This window comes from Ahaetulla prasina, chromosome 3 (genome assembly GCF_028640845.1).
Source record: "Ahaetulla prasina isolate Xishuangbanna chromosome 3, ASM2864084v1, whole genome shotgun sequence".
Taxonomy (NCBI): domain Eukaryota; kingdom Metazoa; phylum Chordata; class Lepidosauria; order Squamata; family Colubridae; genus Ahaetulla; species Ahaetulla prasina.
In genome coordinates this window covers 19433724-19450205 of record NC_080541.1, presented here as the reverse complement: position 1 = coordinate 19450205, position 16482 = coordinate 19433724, and the positions used below count along the sequence as shown (strand labels likewise).

The 16482-nt window shown below is 40.5% G+C and overlaps 1 protein-coding gene across 2 annotated transcripts in view; it reads right to left on the bottom strand.

Annotated features, from left to right (window-relative positions):
* Positions 1–3962: 3962 nt before the first annotated feature.
* ATAD2 (ATPase family AAA domain containing 2) overlaps positions 3963–16482 on the bottom strand; it is a 40646-nt gene continuing 28126 nt past the window's right edge. For both annotated transcript variants that reach the window (XM_058175975.1, XM_058175976.1), the window contains 7 exons: positions 14069–14228; positions 13307–13429; positions 12642–12794; positions 9176–9562; positions 7365–7498; positions 5914–6042; positions 3963–4626 (listed from right to left, as the gene is read on the bottom strand). In XM_058175975.1, the coding sequence (XP_058031958.1) occupies positions 4576–4626; positions 5914–6042; positions 7365–7498; positions 9176–9562; positions 12642–12794; positions 13307–13429; positions 14069–14228 (1137 nt within the window). In that variant the 3' untranslated portion in view covers positions 3963–4575. The remainder of the gene's footprint in view (positions 4627–5913; positions 6043–7364; positions 7499–9175; positions 9563–12641; positions 12795–13306; positions 13430–14068; positions 14229–16482) is intronic.

Sequence of the window (16482 nt, the reverse complement as noted above, 5' to 3'; positions counted from 1 at the left end):
AGGGAGAGGGAAAGAAGGGGGAGTGGAAACGGAAGAAGGAAAGGAAAGGGAAATGGAAGGGAGGGAAGGGAGGGAAGGGGAAAGGAAAGGAGGAGGAGGGGAAACGGAAGAAGGAAAGGGAAATGGAAGTGAGGGAAGGGAAGGGAGAGGAGAGGAGAGGAGAGGAAAGAAGGGGAAGGGAGGAAGGAAGGAAAGAAAAGGAAAGGGAAATGGAAGTGAGGGAAGGGAGGGAAGGGGAAAGGAAAGGAGGGGAGGGAAAGGGAAGAAGAAGGAAAGGGAAATGGAAGTGAGGGAAGGGAGAGGGAGAGGGAGAGGGAAAGAAGGGGGAGTGGAAACGGAAGAAGGAAAGGAAAGGGAAATGGAAGTGAGGGAAGGGAGGGAAGGGGAAAGGAAAGGAGGAGGAGGGGAAACGGAAGAAGGAAAGAGAAATGGAAGTGAGGGAAGGAGAGGAGAGGGAAAGAAGGGGAGGAAACGGAAGAAGGAAAGGAAAGGAAGGGAAGGGAGGAAAGGAAAGGAGGGGAGGAACGGAAGAAGGAAAGGAAGGGAAGGGAAGGAAAAAAGGAAAGGAGGAAAGGAAGGGAAGGGAGAGGAGAGGAAAAGAAAAGGAAATGGAAGGGAGGAAAGGAGAAGGAAGGAGAGGAAAGGAAAGAAGGGGAGGAATGGAAGGAAAGGAAAGGAAATGGAAGGGAGGGAAGGGAGAGGAGAGGGAAAGAAAAGAAGGGGGAAGGGAAACGGAAGAAGGAAAGGAAAGGGGAAGGGGAAGGAAAAGGGAAGGGAGGAAAGGGGAAGGGAGAGGAGAGGGAAATGGAAGGGGGAAATGGAAAAGGAGAGGGGAAGGAAAGAAGTGGGAGGGAAAAGGAAAGGAAGGGGAAGGAAAAGGGAAGGGAGGAAAGAGGAAGGGAAGGGAAGAGAAGAGAAGGGGAAGGGAGGACAGGGAAAGGAAAGAGAAATGGAAGGGGGAATTGGAAGAGAGGAGAGGGGAAGGAAAGAAGAGGGAGGGGAATGGAAGAAGGAAGGGAAAGGAAGGGAGGAAGGGAGAAGGGAAGGGAGGAAAGGGGGAGAAAAAGGAAAGGCAGATCTGCTAGCTCTGTGCTGTGGGGGATCCCTAGTGGCTGCTGGCTTTCTTTCAATGCCCAAACCTAGCGGGAGGATTCCCAAAGCTGCTTTTTTTTCCCCCTAGAGGCAACTGGACTTTCTGGTTTTTTTCTTTGAAGATGTTCCACTTCTCCTCCAAGAAGCTTCTTCAGCTCTGACTGGATGGGTGGAAAGAAGACTGCAAATGACCAGCTGTCTGCAAGGAATATAAATCCTTCCATTCTCCCATCCAGTCAGAGCTGAAGAAACTTGGAGAAGTGAAACGTCTTCAAAGAAAAAACAAGGAAGTCCAGTTGCCTTTGGAAAAAGCACCTTCAGGACAACTAGGACCTGGATGACTGAGAATCTCTATAGACAAGGGGAGGATCGGAGCAGTCCCGGGAAAATTAGGGCAGCAATTCAAAGCTTTCTGGAAGTCCATTGGAGCCACCAGACTGGGGTTGCAAAAATTCAGGTGACCCTTAAGAAATTTTCAGTCTTGGAGTTCACCCCCTTGTGTCAGGTTTTTGTGCTTCAGGTCATTTCTAAATCCTCTTCTGCGGGTTATGTATGCTGCCTTTTCGGATAGGAAAGAAGCTGTTGCCTAAGGCAGGGGTCTCCAACCTTGGCCACTTTAAGGCTTGTGGACTCCAACTCCCAGAGTTCCTCAGCCAGCTTTGCTGGCTGAGGGACTCTGGGAGTTGAAGTCCACAAGCCTTAAAGTGGCCAAGGTTGGAGACCCCTGGCCTAAGGTACTTTTTCAAAAGGCAACTAAGACTTTGGTTTTTCCTTGAAGACGTTTCGCTTCTCATCCAAAGAAGCAGAAGTGAAGAAGCTTCTTGGGTAAGAAGCGAAACATCTTTTGAAAGCACCTTTGGCTTTTTGAAAAAGCACCTTTGGGACAACCGTGACTTGTATGACTGAGAATCTCCAGACATCTGCTCCCTGCTCGTGGGTCGTTGGTTCCTCCATGCTCTGGCATCAGTTTGGGGGGAGATTTTGTCAGTCACTTCATCTGAAGACCATCAGATTGAAGCAGTGGTGAAATCCAAATTATTTAACTGCCGGTTCTGTGAACATGGCGTGGTGGGCATGGCAGGGGAAGGATACTGCAAAATCTCCATTCCCAACCCACTTCAGGGGAAGGATACTGCAAAATCCCCTTTCCCACCCCACTCCAGGACCAGCCAGAGGTGGTATTTGCTGGTTCTCTGAACTGCTCAAAATTTTTGCTACTGGTTCTCCAGAACCTGTCAGAACCTGCTGGTTTTCACCCCTGGACTGAAGATCTCCAGCATTTAGGACAAATTTAGCATTTAACAACAAAAAAACCCTGTCAGTTTAACCACATGCCATGGTTTGCAATAAATTGGAGTGGGGGGCAGAATCTGCCCTAAACTATTCCACTTTAACTATCTCCTATATTTTGCACACATTTTCTATTGGTCTATGAAATTTTATAAAGCTTTCTCATGGCTCTGGGTGGTGTACAATATGAAAGCCAATTTAAAACACTACAAAAGAACAGTGCCTGGGGGGAAAAAACCCAAACACTCCTAAAAGCCATTTGTGGCCCAAAGGACCCACCGTTCATTCTAGATGCAAACTGGATTGCACTGTTATACATCAATATTTTACCCTTTTCTAAATAATTAATGTGAAGGCAGTGCCAGAAGCTCTGGGAATGGTCTAGCTAAAACATGATGGCTCACTTAGAAAAGCCAAGCTCCAGCTGGATACTGTACACAGATATGCTGACCTGGATTATTTACTTGGCTTTGGATTAGCGTGTTGTGCAAATTCAGCTGTGCTTTTTTTTTTTTTTTGGTGAATGTTGAAAGCTTCACAATCTTGCCAGTTTTCACATCCCAGATGAGAAAATGATGGCATTTGCAGCTGTGTTTTCCCCCCCCTATCCACACAATCCTGAGATCGCTTTCCTAGTTTTCCATCCAATTAGATTACATATTTATGCACTCCAAATGTAAATTTACTATTTTACTTAAAAACAATGTAAAGCTAACTCCTACTATACTGACCTCCATAATCTAACAAAGTTGCAGATCCCATCTTACTTAAAAACTAGACTTGGACATGAACCTTTTTTGTTAAACAGCAGAGGGGCAAAATCAAAAGGAGAATGTATAGTTTATAATAAATCTTGAAGAAACGCAATGAAGATTAAAGACAATTGATTGCACGTTATGCTCTAATGGAAAACAAAGGTTCTTTAGCATTTCTCATGGTTCTGGGCAACCTTCATAGCCTTCAAACAACTGGGATCACATCCGTTATACCCTTAGCCTCCATGCTGGAAATTTCAGAGTGAAACCAATGGAAGAATTCCCCCTTTTTTCCCTGTGGAACAAAGAATACTGGGGAGTGGAATAACATTTCATGTCAGGTAGTTCTCAACTTACAACAGTTCGATCAGTAACCAAAATCACAAAGGTACTAGAAAAAATGACTTATGACTGTTTTTCATACTTATGACTCTTGCAGCAGTCCGATGGTCATGTGATCAAAATTTGGATGTTTGTCAATGGGTTCCTATTTATGGTGGTTGCAGTACCCAGCAATTATGTGAATCCCCTTTTGTGACCTTCTGACAAGCAAAGTCCATGGGGAAGCCAGATCCACTTAACAAACGTATTAGTAACTTAATAACTCTAGTGATTCACTTAAGAACTGTGGCTTAACAAATGTCTTACTTAGCAACAGAATGGTTATGGGCATAATCTCCATAACTACACAGGATGGAGTTCTCCTCAGTACCAATTTAGGAACAACAGTGATTATTTTAATCTTCAGCAAATGTGATTTGGGGCTAAGATTGCAACTTCAGTACATGTAACTGAAAAAAATGCCATCTATCATTAGTATCGGCAGTAATTTATTTGTCCATTACAATTTTAACATATTTATATATTACATAACATTTGGACCATTACAAAGATTGTACAAACAGTATTAACACTAGAAATTAGTGCAACCCCCCAAAAAAACCCCCCACGAATGCTGCTTCAATTGAGCTAATAGAACCAAAAATATTGTCTCCAAAGCAATTTGACGATACAGTTAAAACATCACGTGCAATTCAACATATATACATGATTTGATTAAAAAACGTTGGGATAAATTAATATTTTTATTCAATTTACAAAAAGTTTATGTATGTTTCAAAAGCTCAAAATCCTCCCCGCATAAGTAGCTTGACAGATTAGACTGTTTCTTTTTTAAACTCATTAGATCCTAATAGTTGTAAAGAGGTTCAGTTCCCCAAGGGAGGCAAAAACAAGCACACAGTAGGAAGACTGTCAGGTACATTGGCCCATCCATTTGCCTGCTGTAATTCTTGTTCTCGATGTATTAAAATACTAGGGCTTGTCCTCCATATGGCTAAAAATCTAGAAATGCTACATCAGAAAAAACATACTGCGCATGTATAATATTTGGTCTCACATTAATTTCCAATAGGATTTCAGGGCTTTGAAAATATTATCAACTTATGAATTTGGATGGATTGAAGGCTGCAATTTCTCTTCTCATTGCCTGAAAATGGAAAAGAGAATACATAGCTACAATCAAACAACACTTTAATTAGCTGTGTAACTTCCTTCTATTGTTGAAGTATAGTTTTGAATTGTAGTTTGTGTTGCAGAGGTTTGGTGGGGCAAACAATCATTATTCAAGGACAGATTCCTTTCTTATCTCATGAAATTGCCAGCATTTGCATTTCAGGTGAAGCTAGAATTCTGAAGCATTTTGGCCTAGCATGAATGAGCTTCATCACTTCAGGGTGGCTCTTCTGATAAGCCACAATATTGGTTCACTGGCTTGTTGCCAGATACCAAGCCAATTGCTCAAGTTTCCAGCTCTGACACATTAAAAGAACAATGGAAAGTTCTGCTATTTATTCACAATATGACAGCTATCAAAGCAATGTCATTTCCAAATTTTCAACATTTAAAAGAAAAAGGTATAAAGAAACATTATTTTGAAGAAATACACCAAGTTTCCCCAATTTGGAGGCAAATGCAAATCATGAGACAATTTTTGATCAATTAGCACCTATAACTAAAACAAAGGCAGTAAATTTTAACTCTAAACTTAAAACACATACTTTGTTTGAATGGCAGGTGCATGTGAGCACAGGCTCCCACCACTTGCACAAATGTGAGCACCCACCGCAAGTGGAGGTGCCCGGTTCCAAATGGCCGCAGCCCAATAGTGGGCTGCAGCCCAGGAGTTGCCCCCCCCAGATATAAAGCAATCTCATTTAAAGGCATCAATTCTCAGTAATGTTTTAAAACTGAAGATAGTTTTGTTATAGCAAAGGCTTAACTAACATCCACACGGAGAACCAAATAGTGCTATGGAATAGTTCACCACACAAGGAAACAAAATATATGCGAATATAAGAGAGCCAAAAAGGTGTTTATAGATTGTAAGCAGCACAACTGAAGCATGCTTCCTCCAAATGTAAAATGACAAACCTGGAATCACATGCCCCAATAAACACTTATGTATAATTACTCTTTTGACTTTTTTTCAAACAACAGACTAATGCACTAGTGCAGGGGTCTGTAAACTTGGCTCTTTTAAGACTTGTGGACTTCAACTCCCAGAGTTCCTCAGCCAGCTGGCTGAGGAACTCTGGGAGTTGAAGTCCAAAAGTCTTAAAAGAGCCAAGTTTGCAGACCCCTGCACTAGTACAACAGGAGAGCTGTGATAAAACACAATGCAAATTTTGATATCTACTATGAGAGAATACTAGTAATATATAATCAGATGCAGACTTAAATTATCACTAGAATACATTCATGCAAAACATTGTACCTCAATCAATTTGCTTTTGTCATAGTCTCCACGATGTCGGTAAATACACTGACTGAGTAAGGCATAGAGTTTCTCCAACTCAAGTATAGTGTAGGCTCCACTTTTGTCAACAACCATATTCAGTAATTTCTGGAAAAAACAGAGTACTACAATTTATTCCTTCAAATAAGACCAAGCATTTATTAAATCATTTTCTTCAAAAGGCTGGCTATGCTTCCATACATTCTGTATATATTTGCAGATAAGAATTTTCAGTAACAAAATATTGTACATCCCCCACCCCCCCTTTGTTTGGTTTATATGTGAACAGGCTTATGAGCAAGTATGTAGAGCAGGGGTGTCAAACTCAACGCCCAGGGGCCAGATCCAGCCCACAGGGTGCTTAGATCTGGGCTGTGGGGCTGCCCTGGAAACAGCCAAAGACTGGCTTGTGATGCCTCTGCCAGGAAAAATGGAGCTCGGGAGGGCCGCATGCAGCCCTGTTTTCACTGGCAGAGGGTTACAGGTCATCCCAGCCAAAAACAGAGCTCAGGAGCCTATTTTTGCTGGCAGAGCACTTGGGCCACTACAGGGGCTCCCGTCATGAGTGACGTTGAGCTGGCCACACCCACCCCATCCTTTTGAGCTCAAACACAACCCTGATGCGTCCCTCAATGAAGTTGAGTTTGACATCCCTGATGTAGAGTAATACTTTTTAAAAGTACTTGTATATTTTGTATATATTAGAGGATAAGTCTATTCGTGGATAAGCAGATCTTGAATTTTTAACCAAAACACCATAAAAAATGCATCACTCATGATAGGCCAACTGTCAAAATTAAAACACATGAATATTTGAGGGTTGGCATATCTCAAACATAGGAGCAATTTCCTATATGCAATAAAAGGACATTTAAAAAATAAAATAGGTTTCCTTTATGATCTCAGCAGTGAAGCTATTTGTAAACCTGAGTGTCTGTTCTCCTTTCCCAAAACTATTTAACATCTTAGTTTGTAACTTCCAAAATATTGTTTTGGTTTGAGTCCTAACACATTTCAATTCATGGAACTGGAAAGTTTTACTGTATAGAAAATACACAGCATAATTTATACTCCATATATCAGGAGTCTCCAACCTTGGCAACTTTAAGACTTGTGGACTTCAACTCCCAGAATTCCTCAGCCAGCAAAGCTGACTGAGGAACTCTGGGAGTTGAAATCCACAAGTCTTAAAGTTGCTAAGGTTGGAGACCCCTGCCATATATGATTATTATAAACTGTGACCTAATAGCAATGTTAATATTTAACAGATGTTGCTTTATAAATTATTCAGGAAAAAAGACCCACCCATCCCCACGCTCACAACAGAAGGCAAGACACTCTGCACTCAGGTGTCTATATTAAGATACACAAAAGTAAATAATGGATAAGGAAGACTGCCAATTCAGTAACAGATTCTCTGTACAACATACATTCAGCTTGTCTTGATCCACAATGAGTGTTGGTGTTTGCTCTGACAGAATTTCCATGGCTTTCTCAACATCTATGAGGTGCTGCTGCTCTACCTGTGAACGCCTTGCACGGGTCATACGAAGTATACCTATACCTAGGATAATAAAAGGAAAAGTAGGATTTATTGCTGCTAGAAGACATAATAAATATACAGTAAATGAATAAGCCTTGTGATGCTTAGAAGTAATATCTAGTAGTAGATAGTGGTAACCTATAGAATAGTTTAGTCTACCTACAGCAATATCCTATAATATCCCATTTGAAGCCTAGCAATATATAGGGTCACATAGAATAATTAATTGTCGAGACAGTGGTGAAATCTGAACTGGTTTACTACCAATTTGCTGGCTGCGCAGTATGCACCAAATGCAAGGTGCATGGCAAAAGGAGGCATTGGGTAAGTAGAACAGCTCGCGTGCAGGGGAGGGGGGATGATCAGCGGTGGTGCGCAGTCTTTTTTTTTACTTTTAAAAGCATTTTTTTACAACCTAGTCAGCCGAAGAGGTTGTAACAAAATGCTTTTAAAAGTTAAAAAAAAAGGGTCTGACAATCACGTGGCTCAGCTGTGATTGTCAGAGCCTTTTTTTAACCTTTTAAAAGCATTTTTTACAACCTCTTCTGCTGAAAAGGTTGTAGAAAAAATGCTTTTAAAAGAAAAAGAAGAAGAAGCCTCGATCAGGCAGCTCAGTTGGGATCGTCAGAGCCTCTTTTTTTACCTTTTAAAAGCATTTTTTCTACAATCTATTCAGCGGAAGAGGTTGTAAAAAATGCTTTTAAAAGTAAAAAAAAAGGCTCCGACGATCGCACGGCTCAGCTGGCCATGGGCGGGGAAGTTCTCTGAACTACCCACTACTATCACTACCGGATCAGCTGATCTGATCCAAACCGGGAACATTTCACCCCTGCTTTGAGATGATTCATCTTATCTTATTATCAGGGTTATATCCTAGGGAGCCACAAGTGGCCACAATGTCATTGTGATATATATAAAATGAAAAATAGTTTTAGAAAAGCAAAGTTGCAGACCACATGGATCAAGAAGCTTCTGGGATACGTATTTTGATACCCTTTCTTAAAATCTTGGCAGCAAAATCTGCCCACCGTATTGCCAAATTTCACTAAAAGAATTTGGAAGTGTTCTACAGTCAACAAATGGGGATATTAGGGATTCCCAACCAAAAGTGCCCTTACTTTCCCCTAAGGCTTTCTTTTCAATGATTCAGGTGTTGGTTTCTGTAGTAGCAGTTTTCGTGGGAAGGTCTTCTACCTCAGTGGGCCATAGAGATTTTGGTCATCACATATGCAATAAAATCATCCCAAAGCAAAATATTTTAGAATACCTTTTTTTTCTTTTTATGCTATTCTGTAACGACCTCACAAATAAAACTCTAATTGTAGCAATACAATTCTAATAAAATAATCACAATTTCACTGAATAAAACTAATTAACTAATACCATTGGACAGACACTGCAATGTGAATTTAAACTTAGCTGGCAGAATCACTAAAATAGAGAGAGCACTACAACGTGAGGTAGAATTAAATACTCTCCTTAAAGCATGGGTCCCCAACCCCCGGTCTATAGACCGGCACTAGTCCATGGCCTGTTGAGAACCAGGCCATGCAAGCAGCGGGCGAAGGCACAAAGCTTCATCTGTGCATGTGTAGAATCTAGATTGCACATGTGAAACCACCTCCCTACAGCCGGTCTGTGGAGCCAGAAAGGTTAGGGACCCCTGCCCTAAAGTATATTTTGATACTTTCCACTCACCATTAGCATCCCTATCTAATGAATGTTCTGTTGCATCACCATTACATGCTTTTTTTGGTTCTGAAAGTTCGGCGTCTTTGTTGCTCTTGTGAAATTTACACTTGACATCATTGTGAATGGTTGGCTCATTTTCTGCATCAGATATACTGATATACTGCTCTGGAGGCCCAGGTTCAGAGTCATCCAGAGATGTCTGTGTTATTTCAACTTCAGTCTGCTCCATACTGGAGTTATTATTTTCCATACATTCTTCTCCATCACTCTCTGCTTCATCTGGCTCTTCTCCTGGGGCTTTGTTCTCCTTATTGAAATGCAAAATCTTTTTCCGCTTTGCTAGGTTGCCCAGGCACCATCGACTCTTCCTTCTTAGTCTTCTCTTTGATAAGGCTACATTAAAAAATACAAACAAATTGACTAGTTTTTCCTTCTCTTAAAATTAACAAAGTCAGAACAAGTTTGGGGAGTACTAGGGGAAATCACCATGGTACTTACGTTACTAAAGATGCAAAAAAATAATAATAATCTGCATATGAATTTGCACATAAAAAGACGATTTGCCTTCTCTGCTATATTGTTTAAACAGTTTGATATAACTATAAGACGCTAGACCTGAATCTCAACATCTTCCTTGTCTGGGAAAAAAATGTATTGATATTGTTTAGATAACAATTCATATCTTCCAAAGACATATAATAGTGGCATGCTTCATAGATGCCATTTCTAGGGTCAGCATATGAATATAAAGACATTTTTAATGATGTTTTTTTAAGAAGAGAAATTTGGAAGAAGGGTAAAATAAGAAACAAACAACAGACAGACATACACTCTTCTTCAAAGTGCCTCAAGCTATGGTTTCTGCTTTCCTATTCATTTTTATGCATTTTTCAAACTAAATATGAAGAATTGTGTGCTTACAACACTATCAACACAATGTAATAGTGCAGAAAAAGAGAAAAAACATTTTAAATTCTTAAAATACAACTTTAAAAATTCTCGATCCCATTGCTTGAAATATTTTCTTGTCCCTCTCCAGAAAAGCTGAAAATTAGATATAGATTACTTCTTTGTGTTGTAACAATGTTGGAGCCATTTTCCCCACACAAAAAGGCTACACATATTAGTGCAGATAAATTCCAATATAAGCACATTCCAACAAAACCACATTCATTTCTGATACACGATTTCAGAACAAAATGGAATAACAGATGGAAAAATACAGGCTATTATGTTAATGTTTTCATTCCTGAATCTCAACTCCATCATCAAGGTGACTGCAACTAATTATTGTGAAAAGGCCATGCAATGTCATTGTTTCACAACTGCCAGAAAAATACTATGGGTTATGTTGTTTAGCTGCTGCAGCAGCTGCTTGCAAAACTCTTTTGCAGCTTGGAAGTCCCTTGGCCTTTCCTTGGCTGAATAACCAAGCATTGTGTCAGAATAAGTAATTGAAGAAATGCTGCTACTAGTGTCATGCAGCTGTCACTTTGAGGCCTAAGGAGGGCTACTCTTTTGCCATGAGGTCTTAGCAGGGGGTGAGATTGGGGTTGATTCCTCCCCACCACTGGAATATGACATCCAGCCAGAAGAAAAGAGATTTTGACAACCTGGTAAGAAAATGAAAGAGACTCTAAGGAACTCTTTTACATTCTCTGAAAGAACCAGATACATTCCATGTACAGTAGTGGCCACAATTGTGGAAACCTTTTGGGAAATGTATTTTTGAGGGTTGATGGCTAATAACACCACTTTTTTGGGAGTTGCAAAATAATCATATTCCACTGCTGGAATGGCTTGGGAATAGTCCAGACCATAACCCAACTGAAAATCTATGGAGCCAACTAAAGAAATTTGTTAGTCAGAAGCAACCTAGCAATAAAACCCAGTTAATAGAAGCAATCATTCAATCTTGGTTTGACATTATAACAGCTGCAGAACTAAAAGACTTGGTTCACTCCATGGGAAGACTTAAGGCCGTAATTCATCCTAAAGGTTACCCAACTAAGGATTAACTGACATGGTCATAATTTTTGTATATCTCGTTTTTTCTATGTGTTTCATTTTTCATCTTTCTACTATAACTGCTATTCTAATAGCAAATTCTTCATAAAAGTTATTGCATTACATTCTTAATTAAATTATCTTTCCATTGATATATAATTTTGTGGTACTACTCCAAAAAAAAGTGATGTTATTAACTGGTTTTAGAAAATACACTTTTCCCAAAAGGTTGACACAATTTTGGCCACTACTGTAATTTGTTTCATGCTTTATTCCGTTTCATTATTGCTCGTATATTTTTTATAGCTGGGTTAACTGAATGCCATCTTGAGCCATTTACCAAGAGAGTGGCTATACAAGAGATCGGATCTGGAGAACACCAGGCCTCCCTGATCTTACTAAATGAGCAACAATAATTGGAGTTAGGTTATAAAAAATTATTGACTGTTAATAAAACTTAGAGATAACTAATCTTTTTATTGAGATATAATTTTATGATACTACTACCAAAAAAAAGTGGTGTTATTAGCTATTTAGAAAATACACTTTTCCCAAAAGGTTTCCACAATTTTGGCCACTACCATATACCCTGCTTCTCTGCTTTTTAGTTGAAGATAAGGTTTATACAGGTAGTCCTCAACTTACAACAGTTCATTTAGTGACCGTTCAAAACTACAACGGCACTGAAAAATGTGACCCATGATCGTTTTTCCACTTACGACCATTGCAGCATCCCCATGGTCACGTGATCAAAATTCAGCTGCTTGGCAACTGACTCATATTTATGACGGTTGCAGTATCCCACAGTCAGGTGATCCCCTCTTGCATCCTTCGGACAAGCAAAGTCAACAAGGAAACCAGATTCACTTAACAATCATATAACTAACTTAACAACTGCAGTGATTCACTTAACTGTGGCAAGAAAGGTCGTAAAATGGGGCACAACTCAATATTTCTCACTTAGCAACAGAAATTTTGGGCTCAATTGTGGTCATAAATTGAGGACTATCTGCACATTTTCAAAGAATGTAAAGATTTGAGAGATGGTTTTTTTGGGAGGAAGCACAACCTATCAGCAACCAAATATTCATGCAGAATAAAATGCTTATTGGGAGAAAGCACTTAAAAGTTTTCTGCAGGGTCTAATGGTCAATTTCCTTTCTCAAATTATTCACATAGCAAAAAGACAGCATTTCAAGAAAGGAACCAGAAGAAAGCAATCCAGTAATCATTTTTGTTGTCGTTTGTAATGTGACTAAATAGTAAAATGATTCCAGAGTGGCATCAGTGGGATAGGAGTACATGTGGGATATAAAAAACTTTCATGCAGCCGCTATCTATAGGCTAAGAAAGCAGAGGAGAAACCATCCACTAAATTAGTGATTAGTAGAAATAGACAGTAAGAGAAAATTCAAGCATGCCCATTCTTAGCTTACAGTGCAAGACCAGATAAATTAGCATTTACCATTAGGAATGAAAGGAGAACTAGAATCCAGAGGCACTGGTGGGCTTTTCATCTTGTCACCACATTCAGAATCCAATCTCTTCTCCTGCAATGTGGCATTTTGCTTCGACATGACATGGTAATAGGATGGAGCATATTTCGAAGAACTACAACCTTAAAAGTAAAAATACATTGTAAGAATCCTTTACCCACTTTGTTGAATTATTCTAATACGTTGTGTAGAACAAATACATGTGGGGATGATGCTACATTCTAAAGACAGGGATTCTGGCAGAGAGGCATCTCATACCGTGGTGGCATGGTGGTAAGAATGCAGTATTGCAGGCTAATTCTGCCAACTGTTGACAGTTCAGTTCTCATGGACTCAAGTTTGACTCAGCCTTCCATCCTTCTTAGGTCAGTAAAATGAGGACCCAGATTGTTGGGAGCAATATGTTGATTCTATAAACCGCTTTGAGAGGGCTGTAGAGCACTGTGAAGCAGTATAGAAGTCTAAGTGCTATTGCTATTGCTAGTTTTAAGTCTTCTAGCCTGAAATAAATGCTTCTTATACTCAGAATATTCACTCTATTTCAGTCACAGCAATGCAATTTATTATTATATGTGTTAAAATCATACTGTAACTGTTTTTTTAAAGTCCCAAATCTAATTGTGAGAAAACCCACCTCTCTTTTTGCGTGATTCCTGAATTTCTTCACAAAGTTGTTCAAAATTTTCATCCATTTCTTCCTTTATTATAGCATAGGCTGTATCTTTGAGAAAACAAGCTCTATGTCTAATTAAACGATCTAAAACAAATACACAAGAAAATACTTTGTCATAAAATTATTAGTTTTGCAGAAGTCTATGAATATTTCATAAATAGTATGAAGTTTAATACCTTTTTATAGTACAATTTCAGCTTTAAGTTATACTACTCTTAATTCCTTCTTTTTTAACCTGATAGAGAACAAGTTGGATACCGCAGGCTTTTAAAACAACATCTGCTTATTTAACATAATATACAGGTGGTCCTTGACTTACAAGGTTTGTTTAGTGACCTTTCAAATTTACAATAGCACTGAAAAAGTGACTTCTGATTGTTTTCCCCAATTACAATTGTTGCAGCAATCTCCATGGTCATGTGATCAAAATTCAGATGCTTGGCAACTGGTTCATACTTATGATGGTTCCAGTGTCTCAAGACCACGTGATCACTCTCGGTGCTCTTCTGACAAGCAAAGTCAATGGGGAAGCCAGATTCCCTTAACAACTATGTTACTAACTTAACAACTGCAGTGACTCACATAACTGTGGCAGGAAAACACTGGGGCAAAATTCACTTAACGACTGTCTCACTTAGCAACAGAAATGTTGGGTTTAATTGTGGTCATTAGTTGAGGACTACTTGTATAATAGTTTGCTTATGTATAAATATTAAGGCTTACCTCCAGGATCTCTATCAGGATTGTACTCTAACGCATTGCTACAGATGAGATCAATATCTTTTAGATAATCTTTGGCAGACAGATACAGGTGAAGATCAATTTTTGAAATAATGGTTGAAAGATCCATCGGCTGCTTGATAACTGTGACATAGTCTGGTACCTACAGGAGCATTATTAAAAAAAAAAGCCTGAATATATTATCTGCCTTCCAGAGTAAAATAAGTTTACACTTCTGTATATTGTAAGAATGGTTGATACTGAAAATGTTGGCTTTAATGTTTCTGAACCACCTTTTAAAGATCATATTTTGTATTCAGTTTTTTTTGGGGGGAAACCAAAAATCTTTTAGTCAACTTTGTTGCGAAGGTTGTTGAGAGTGTGGTGGCATGGCAGCTTCCCTGGTACCTGGAGGAAACTGTCCATCTAGACCCGTGCCAGTCCAGCTTCTGGCCAGGGTACAGCACGGAGACAGCTTTGGTTGCGTTGGTTGATGATCTCTGGAGGGCACGGGACAGGGGTTGTTCCTCTGTCCTTGTTGTATTAGATCTGTCAGCGGCTTTTGATACCATCGACAATGGTATCTTGCTGCGATGGTTGGGGGGTTTGGGAGTGGGGGTCACCGTCTTTCGGTGGTTCTCCTCCTATCTCTCTGACCGTTCGCAGACGGTGTTGGCAGGGGGGCAGAGGTCGACCGCTAGGCACCTCACTTGTGGAGTGCCACAGGGGTCGATTCTCTCGCTTCTCCTGTTCAACATCTATATGAAGCCGCTGGGGGAGATCATCCGTGGTTTTGGGGTGAGTTGTCAACTGTACACTGATGATACTCAGCTGTACATCTCCACCCAGAACCACCCCAACGAAGCTGTTGATGTGATGTCCCGGTGCCTTGAGGCCGTTCGGGTTTGGATGGGGACGAACAGACTTCGACTCAACCCATCCAAGACAGAGTGGCTGTGGATACCAGCGTCCTGGCACAGTCAGCTAATTCCATCGCTGACTGTGGGGGGCCAATCGTTGGCCCCCAGGGAATCGGTGTGCAACTTAGGCGTTCTCCTGGATGTACAGCTGTCTTTAGAAGATCATTTGACGGCCGTCGCCAGGGGAACTTTTTATCAGGTTCGCCTGATTCACCAGTTGCGTCCCTTCCTGGACCGGGACTCTCTATGCACGGTCACTCATACACTCGTTACCTCCTGCCTGTATTACTGCAATGCTCTCTACATGGGGCTCCCCTTGAAGAGCACCCGGAGGCTCCAACTGGTGCAAAATGCGGCTGCGCGGGGGATAGAGGGAGCATCTCATAGCTCCCATATAAGACCTCTCCTGCATAGACTGCATTGGTTGGCGGTGGTCTTCCGGGTGCGATTCAAGGTTTTGGTCATCACCTTTAAAGCGCTCCATGGCATGGGACTGGGGTATTTACGGGACAGCCTGCTGCCATCAGTAGCCTCTCATCGACCTGTGCACTCTCTCAGGGAGTGCCGTCGGCCAAACAATGTCGGCTGGCGGCCCCCAGGGGGAGAGCGTTCTCTGTGGGGGCTCCTGCCCTGTGGAATGAACTACCCGTGGGGCTACGCTTACTCCCTGATCTCCGGACCTTTAAGCGCGAGCTTAAGACTTTTTTCTTTCATCAAGCAGGGCTGGACTAATGATAAATTTTAATTGAGGGTTTTTAGCGGGGTTTTAGTGGGATTATTTTATTTTATAATTTTATCTTCCCATTTTAAATTTTCAGCTCATGGAATTAGATTTTTAAATATATATTGTATTTTAATTTTTTTGTACATTTGTTTTATCTATGCTGTACACCGCCCTGAGTCTTCGGAGAAGGGCGGTATAGAAATTTAAACAATAAATAAACAAATAAACAAACAAACAAACAAAACTGCAGTTCTGGAAATGTAGCCAATTACATATGACAACCTGGGAGAACAGGAGTCCACAGGCCACATATAACTACAGCTCCTATTTTAAAGCTTCCAGAGAAACTATCAAGGAATCCATTTTTTAAATGTAAAATTTTCCTGATTTTAGAATAAAAATAAGAGAGCTCTCCAATCAGGTCAATTTTTCCTTTTTTAGAGGAGAGAAGCAAAATGAGTATCTTATACTATCCTTTGGGGAGCCTAGGTGGCTCAGTGGTTACAGTGCTGTGCTGCAGGCCACTTCTGTTGATTATAGGCTGCCTGTAATTTGGCAGTTCAAATCTCACCAGGCTCAAGGTTGACTCAGCCTTCCATCCTTCCGAGGTGGGTAAAATGAGGAGCCAAATTGTTCGGGGCAATATGCCGACTCTGTAAAACTGCTTAGAGAGGGCTGTAAAGCACTATAAAGTGCTATTGCTATCCCTCAAAAGCTGAAGGCATTTATTTCATCCAGAAGCCTGCCTCTCAAACTGGTTGAAAAGTTTGATT